We start from the raw sequence: 8,564 nt of genomic DNA, 5'->3' as shown, positions 1-8,564 counted from the left end.
AGACCTAGATCCTCAGGCATATTTAGGCACCTATCTCCCATTGAAGTCAATGGCAGTTAGGCAGTTTAAATACCTTTGAAGATCTAGGCTTGGGGCAATGAACCTCCAAGCTCCTCTAAAGCCTAGTGACTACTGGTTGGGCTTACAGAGCAATGTTAAAAAGAAAACCCTTAGGAAGAAGATAGAGTGAAGGTGAAACAGAGGGAAGGAAAGGAGAACAGTGAGTTCCAAAGTCCACATCTCCTCTGCGAAGCCGTGGAAAGGAGACACCACAGAGACAGACAGACAGACAGACATTCCCCCTAATTTCCTTGTAGGGCCATTTCATCTTCTTCCTTCACCACAGGCAGAGAGTTGAGAGGTCTGGACTGGACATGACCAGAGAGAGTTGGAAGGCTTTCAGTAGAGCCTAGAGTATAGAATTAGGAGAAGTGAGTGACAGGAGAAGAAACCATGACAAGATCACAGTGACAGAGATGCACTTGGCAGTCTGGACTGGCAGGCCATTTAAGGGGCAGCGGAAACGTTAATAGAGCTGAGTGAATAATTGATTTTTCAGTTCGGAGGCTGAACCCCGCCCCCCTAAAAATTCATTTTGGGTCAAACAAAATGCTTTGCTCAACCCCAAATGAACTTTTTTCCCAGTTTTTCTTTTTCTTTTGAGTCTTTCTCCGGTATTTTACCCACCCTTTTTGGGAAAAAAAATAAAAGCAAAATTTCTAGATGAAGTGCCATTTCAAAACAAAAAGGTGAAACTCATTTGCTACCCCTTGGGCTTCACCTCAGAATGTGGCCTTTAGAATGGAAAAGGAATGGGGCCAGATCCTCAGTTACGTTAAATTGTTGATTTCAGTAGAGCTGTGCTCATTGACACCAGCTGCGGATCTGAGCTAACTGCCTTCAATGGAGCTCTGCGGATTGACACCAGCTGCGGATCTGGCCTTTTCATCTTAGCGATAGTGCTTTCTGTCACGAAAGTTAAACGACACAAAGAGTGCAAGCAAAGCAGAGGAGCTTTGCACCGTAAATTATGGGGCCGGATTTTCCATGGGTGCAGATTGCCATTGAACTCTCTGGAGCAACACAGATTTGTGCCCGCGGACAATCTGGCGCTTTGTCTCTGGGAGAAGAGACGGGGGTGTGGGTGTACCTCCAGGGATCTCCGTCAGCTCGCTGAGCGGTGGTACGGTCTCCAGTTTGTCTGCATAGGTCTTGGCTGCCTGCCGTTGTGCATACCGGGCCTCAATCTCTTTCTTTGTCCGTGGAATCCGGCACTTGAAGATACAGCACAGGGTTATAACTGGGAGAGAGGAGAGAGCTGGTCTCAGTTAAGTTTGCTAGCACAAGTAAAGGGTTCACCAGATCACAGCCAACAGACATTAGTGGGAGAATGCAGATCTTAGTGCAGCTATGTCAGTTGGGAATCCTGCCCCATTGACTTCACTAGAATCGTCTGTCTAGGTTCTTTATCCCCCCTTCATCACCACAGAATCTGAGATCACCACAACGCTCAACTGATTTTACCCTCACAAGCTCCCCGTGAGCTAGGTTAGTAGCATCCCCATTTCACAAGGAACAAGGCAGACTACGTGACTTGCCCAAAAACCACACAGGGAGTTTGTAGCAGAGCCTAGAAGTGAACTCAAATCTCTTGACCCCCAACCTGCTGCTCTAACTACTCTCTCTCAGCATATGCGCAGTGTTCCCAGCCAGGTGGAGAGCCCATAGCCCACCGTCAAACTAAGTCAGTGGGCACTCATCAAGGAGACACGACATAGTCTGAAGTTGACTGCAGCTGCATCATAGAGCGTTAGAGAAAACCTCTTTGAAGAGATTGGCCACACAATTGCTCTGTCCTGTTCGAAACTGGTTCAGGCATGGCCACGGGTGTCTTGGCAGGTCTTGGTTGGGTCGGTGATGAGAGAGTGACTAACGACTGTAATCGCTGACCACTCATTACGCCGACCAGATTCCATCGTCCTCTCCTGTGTTGGCAAAAGCGACCATAAAAGGCATCTAGAAGACAGGCGAGCTGACGGGTGGTTGAAGAGGACCACACCTTGAGCTATGCTGATTGACACCAGTTCACAATTTGGGCCCGGGTTTTTACATCTGATAAGAATTTTTCTCTAGTCTCTAGGACTCCAAAATTTCTCTCTAGTGTATAATTGCCTAGAATAAGGGAATTTCCATATTTGATCAGACCCATGGTCTATCTAGCCCTGTGCTTTGTCTCTGACAGTGGCCAGCATCAGCTGCTTCAGAGGAAAGTGCAAAAAGCACCAAAGTAGGCAATTATAAAATACCATGCCCACAGGGACAGTTCCCTCCTACCCTCCAATTAGTTTATACCCAGAAGCATGAGGGTTTGTATCCCTTTGAAACATCTGAGTTTCTTTTCCTGAAACCTTTCTAATGTAACTCTGGCCGTTTGCAGTGCCCAAACATCCAGTCCTTTTCTGACTCCTGCTGTGCTCTTGGCTTCAATGACATCTTGTGGCAATGACTTCCATGTGCTGCGTATAAAAGGATTCCCTTTGCTCCATTTTAAATTTGCTGCCTTTCATTTTAATTGGATGCCCCCTTATGTTATGAGAGTCAATAGGAGCATCTGATTTACCTTTAGCTCAGTGATTTGAGCACTGGCCTGCTAAACCCAGGGTTGATTTCAATCCTTGAGGGGGCCATTTAGGGATCTGGGGCAAAAAAAAATTGGGGGTGGGTCCTGCTTTGAGCAGGGGGTTGGACTAGATGACCTCCTGAGGTCCCTTCCAACCCTGAGATCCTCTGATTCTATGCTACCTTCCTCAGCACTGGAGGAGCAGGATCAATGGAGTTATGCTACTGGGGGTTCACAATCAGGCCCTTCATGCTAACCTGGGGAGATGGGGGAAAGCGAGGAGTGAGACTCCATTCCCCTCTCCATCAGCTGCCTAGTGCTTCTCATTCACTATGGGTGAAATTTATCCCTGTGCAGAGGGCCAGGAAAGTACCTTGGCATCACATATGTCCCCCTTAAACCTTCAAAACCAGACTTGGGTAGTTCTCAGGCTTTTTGCAAAGGTGAATTTCACCCCCGGGGAAGAGTTTGTGCTCCATCAGTCTGGACTCCCCTGAGCAGGGAGGTGTCACTTTGACAAAAAGTAAAGGGTTCCAGAGGGACACTCCTTTATTTCACCGAACAGAGCAGGGGAATGTGATCATTTCCAGGGCTTTCATCGCCATCTGTGTTGGGCTGTCAGTGAAACCAGAGCAACTGATCCCCCTTCTGGGGTGTGTTGCAGAAACTATCCATCCCTTTAAACAATTACCGGAAGAGAAATCATAATGGAATCTCACTATCATCAAGGGTCACTGGAAAGTCCCAAGGGAAGGAGAAAACAGAAGCAAAGGTTAATTGCAGGTAAGCATTAGGGACTGTAAAGCATTTTGCTGGCTCTAAGTGGGGGCAGTTATCTAGATGCTTTTATCCTTTGCCCTTTTGTGCTGTCCAGCATAAACTGCAGGTAACTGAGCTTTGCTCATCTTAAGATGAGAGACGGGAATGTGTCCTTGTGGATTTATTGCTAGGATGATGTTGCTGACTGGTGGGTAGGTCACTGACCACACCTACCAAGCACACGGGTGACTGTAACACATCGTTCAGTGTAGGATGTGCAGTTCACTTGGTGCCTTACCCACAGGCTCTGCTACAGCTCCCAAGCAGAGGGCTTAGGGCCCGATCCAAAGCCCTTTGTAATCAATGAAAAGCCTCTCATTAACATAGTGGTGTTTGGCCCGGGACCCTGGAACTAGGGAAATCAATGAGAGTTACCAACACCCTTGAGGAGCTGGACCCTAGTTCTTTAGTTCATGATTTGTTGCTATAAAGGATTCAGTATGCATCTGATGAAGTGAGCTGTAGCTCACAAAAGCTTATGCTCAAATAAATTGGGTAGTCTCTAAGGTGCCATAAGTACTCCTTTTCTTTTCTCTTAGTCCCAGGTGATGGTTTATAAGAATACCTAGTAATTATCTCGCCTTTTCATTCATAGCACTTTATCAAGAAGGGCAGTATCATTACCCCCATTTTACAGATGGGTAAACTGAGGCACAGAGCCTTGCCTAAGGTCACAGAGTCAGATATAGAACCCAGGTCTTCTGCACCCCACCCTAGTTCACTAGCAACTAGACCACACTGCAGCCTGGCTACGGATGGCTGTAAGAGGAAGGTGCGTGCAAACTTCATACAGCCCTCCAGGCACAATGCTGTACCACCGTACCACAATTCAAATCCTGCATATCAGCTCACACAGGACATTGCAAAACATTTTGGGACCCATTTTGTTAATCAGAGCAGGAGAAATAGCCCCTTGGAAGCCATTGCAGTGGGACATGAGTGTATTGTGCTGAGGGCTGAACTGAACTGACTCCAGCCCAGCCCCAGGGGTGGGTATGTGTGTGGGAAGGTAACAGAAAGTCCCCCAACCCAAGGTCTGCTGAGCACCAGTCGCAACTGAGGATTGAGTCCTGTGATGTTGCCACATGCTGGGGTGGATGTTAAATATTACCATTATTATTAGCTGTAAAAGGAGGAATAGGCAGGTGAATAAAATCTGGGACCAGGTACATCAGAGCACTGCAGCAAGAATCATAGAATCATAGAAGATCAGGGTTGGAAGGGACCTCAGGAGGTCATCTAGTCCAACCCCCTGCTCAAAACAGGACCAATCTCCAACTAAATCATCCCAGCCAGGGCTTTGTCAAGCCTGACCTTAAAAACTTCTAAGGAAGGAGATTCCACCACCTCCCTAGGTAACCCATTCCATGTTTCCCCACCCTCCTAGTGAAATAGTGTTTCCTAATATCCAACTCAGACTTCCCCCACTGCAACTTGAGACCATTACTCCTTGTTCTGTCATCTGGTACCACTGAGAACAGTCTAGATCCATCCTCTTTGGAACCTCCTTTGATAAGCAGCTATCAAATCCCCTGCTCATTCTTCTCTTCTGAAGACTAAACATCTCCAGTTCCCACTCTCCTCATAAGTCATGTGCTCCAGCCCCCTAATCATTTTTGTTGCCCTCCACTGGACTCTTTCCAATTTTTCCACATCCTTCTTGTAGTGTGGGGCCCAAAACTGGACACAGTACTCCAGATGAGGTCTCACCAGTGTCGAATAGAGGGGAACGATCACGTCCCTCGATCTGCTGGCAATGCTCCTACTTTGGCATTAGCCTTCTTGGCAACAAGGGCACACTGTTGACTCATATCCAGCTTCTCATCCACTGTAACCCCTAGGTCCTTTTCTGTAGAACTGCTGCCTAGCCATTCGGTCCCTAGTCTGTAGCGGTGCATGGGATTCTTCCATCCTAAGTGCAGGACTCTGCACTTGTCCTTGTTGAACCTCATCAGATTTCTTTTGGCCCAATCCTCCAATTTGTCCAGGTCCCTCTGTATCCTATCCCTACCGTCCAGCGTATCTGCCTCTCCTCCCAGTTTAGTGTTTACTGCGAACTTGCTGAGATGATTTCTGTATTTCTTCATTGCTCAGAGGAAGTAATTACACATGGTATACTCCGCCTCCTTTCACTTTGGACTTTGTGTGATCAGTTTTCTATCTTAATAAGAGTGAGAGCCTGGGCTGCTTATTAGGAAGGGTTTGGGTGCATTTCAGGACAATTTCTGCTCTAACTAGCATTTATTTTATGGCTTGCTCCCTTCCAACCAGTATGATGTAATTGCATTTCCTGCATATCTTGCTGTTCCACCATCACACAAGAAATCAATGCAAAGCATTCTGGGACTCTCTAAATGCCAATGTTAATGTCCACTTGGAATGGAAAGTTTCCAACCTTTTTCACTGTGAAGATCACCTGGAAATGTAAGCTATTAGTTAATGCAGTATATAGTCCTCTGTCTGTGTAGGAGATTGTATCGTTTCCCCATAGGCCTGATAGTATCTTACAATGTAAGGTTTTATATTCTTTCTTTATGTCAGCTTTTTAACCTTTTGTTGTTTCTGTTCCCACAATTGGGCAGGACTAGTGCTGGGCCACGTAACAGGGCTTTAGGGCACAGGTATGAACCTCAGTGCACCTGTTATAGCTCTTGGGCCCTTTAAGAGCTGGCATTCTGTCGTTGCTTGGGGAGGACCTACAACTCCCCCCCCCCCAGAGGTCATGTGACCACCTTTTGAACTATATTATTAATAGCTTCAGCTTATTATGGGGGAAGATGACGGCTGGGTAAGATCCTGACTGGGTGGTTGAGAGTAGTTTGAGACACTGTGCATTTAGTTGGATCCTTTTGGGTTAATAAAGCAAGGTTGGTGATTCCTCACTGACTTACAGAGCAGTAGGATGTACCGTTACCTCTTTCAATCTCCCATCTTATTCTTCAGAATTTCAGCTTTCATTTTTTTTTAAAGTAAGTCTCTGACCCTTATGATTGGGCAGGAAACCTTCAAAATATGAACTCTTGTGGTAATGCCTGCCTGAGTTTGCAGAGAGCCTGAGACAAGAGCTCTGACAGGTGTCAGCTCCCCCATTCATCTCCATGGTTTTTTGGACATGGATGTTCAATTATGAGAATTTAAACATCAGCATTGCTCACTCTTTCTGTGGAGATCAAAGCAGGTGAGAAAGGAGAGGTTCAGATTCTGGAGAGTTGCACCTAGTAATGTGAGTGACAGCTCATTTTGATATCCTGAGCAGAGGCTACTTAGAAGAAAGCTACCATTTAGTTTCTTTTAAACCAGCCATGAAGAAGCTAATTCCAAAAAGCCTGGCAGAACATCAACAATGAGGGGAGAGGAGTTGAGCCCAGAGGATCAGCGGAACCCCACCAAGGAGAAGCCACATCTGGAGGGAACAACATGGATGTAGAAAAATTCCACCAAAGGGGATTGAAGCCCAGCACAGCTCATGTGATCATAGTTTTAACATTTGCAGGCAACTGAGAGGCCTCTGTCTCAAGTAGGTGGTGCTTATGCAGTGGGTGGAGGCTGAAATAACATGTCTGTCTCACCTCCCTCACCCCAAAATTTAACTCTGTAATAGGGCATCATATAGACCTCTATAGCTTCATGAAACTGATCTGCTCTAGCATCAGGAAAAGGAAGGGAACGGCACAGAGCCCTGGAGTGACAAAGTAGCTGTCACAATGGAAGAAGGAAAAAATAGCCTTTGAGAAGCCAGACTTAGCAGGAAGTAGCCTTGTGCCTACCTGGCTCTGGCACAATCCAGCTGGTTTCATCCTCTGATAGAGCTGGGGAAGGGAGCCCTGGCTATTAATATGCTTTCAGCAAAGCATGCTGGGAGGGGGAGGAGTCTGTGGCCCTATAAAATACAGGCTCCTCTGACTTGGAGGGCAGATGGCACCAGGGAAAGGTATGCCAGTAAAGCAGTGTGAAGGAGAGGAGAGAGAAATGGCCCTGGTGAGGGGGCTGCTCAAGGCAGCACCAGGTCAGACTGTGGTGGCACCGTGAAGCATGGCAGAGTCTGGAAAGAAGGGACTGGATCTGGACTTTGGGCCCACCCAGGCCATGGCTTGCCTACATAGAGACAAGGGGCTCCTCTGAAGGGAACAGACTTCGAGCACACTGAACACTTATGGGGCTGTGGGAGTGAATGCAAGTGCTAGTGAAATAAATACCCACATGGTCTTAAGAACTGGTCTATCCTCCTTTTCCCTGTCTCCTGTGCCGTGGGAAGATCCCGGCCTGCCAGCGACTAACTGGTGACACCTTGCAAATCAGGGGTTCTTGACCTTTTACTTTCTGAGCCCCCCCACCCAACCCACCCACATGCTATAAAAATGCCACAGCCCATCTGTGCCACAATAATTTGTTTTCTGCATATAAAAGCCAGAGCCAGCGTTAGGGGGTAGCAACCCAGGCAATTGCCTGGGGCCCCATGCCACAGGGCCCCCACATAGCTACATTGCTCAGCCTTCAGCTTCAGCCCCGGATGGTAGGGCTCATAGCCCCGAACTTCAGCCCCATGTGGTGGGATTTTGGCTTTCTGCCCTGTGCCCCTAGGGAGTCTAATGCTGGTCCTGCTTGGCGCACCCCCCTCCCTGAAACCTGCTTTTGGCCCGGACCCCTGGTTGAGAACCATTGCTGCAAATAATAAATATTCTCCCCTCCGTGCGCAATTTAAATCTCTTCCTTATCTTTGCATTAACATCCTGCTGGCTTCTTTGCTATTCGGCTTCTGAAAACCATCTTTTCCAGTTCCCGGACACACACAGTTGAAGGCAGCCACCTCCTCTGAAAAAACATCTCCCTTTTAAATTAACAATCAGCTCTGATCCCGCTTTTGATGTTTTCTTTCTATGTTCAGCTCTCAAACCATCAAAGAGCTAAATCACTTTTCACTGCTGGGAGGCTGGGAAAGGGAAGTGTAATTTTTACAACAAGCTACTTTGTGTTCCTTTATTAAATATGGATTTAAACACAGGTCCCCCAAAAGCGTGTATTACAACAAAGGAGCTAAAATGACTGACACGCTTTGCTTTCCTTATCGAAATCCGAGAAGATTTGGGCAAGGGAATTGATGGGATTCGCGAACGCATTTGCTCCT

The 8,564-nt window shown here is 47.1% G+C and overlaps 1 protein-coding gene across 1 annotated transcript in view; it reads right to left on the bottom strand.

Annotated features, from left to right (window-relative positions):
- Window positions 1-297: 297 nt before the first annotated feature.
- The window catches only part of TMIE (transmembrane inner ear), a gene marked incomplete at its 5' end in the record, with an annotated part of 52,603 nt that continues 44,336 nt past the window's right edge, over window positions 298-8,564 (bottom strand). Inside the window, 2 exons of the mRNA XM_084618335.1 lie at window positions 298-409; window positions 1,151-1,300. Coding sequence (XP_084474461.1) covers window positions 303-409; window positions 1,151-1,300 — 257 coding nt within the window. The 3' untranslated portion in view covers window positions 298-302. The remainder of the gene's footprint in view (window positions 410-1,150; window positions 1,301-8,564) is intronic.

The sequence above is a fragment of the Lepidochelys olivacea genome (assembly GCF_965140295.1).
Source record: "Lepidochelys olivacea isolate rLepOli2 genome assembly, chromosome: 2".
Taxonomy (NCBI): domain Eukaryota; kingdom Metazoa; phylum Chordata; order Testudines; family Cheloniidae; genus Lepidochelys; species Lepidochelys olivacea.
The sequence above is the reverse complement of the archived record's forward strand: the minus strand, read 5'-3'. Positions and strand labels throughout refer to the sequence as shown.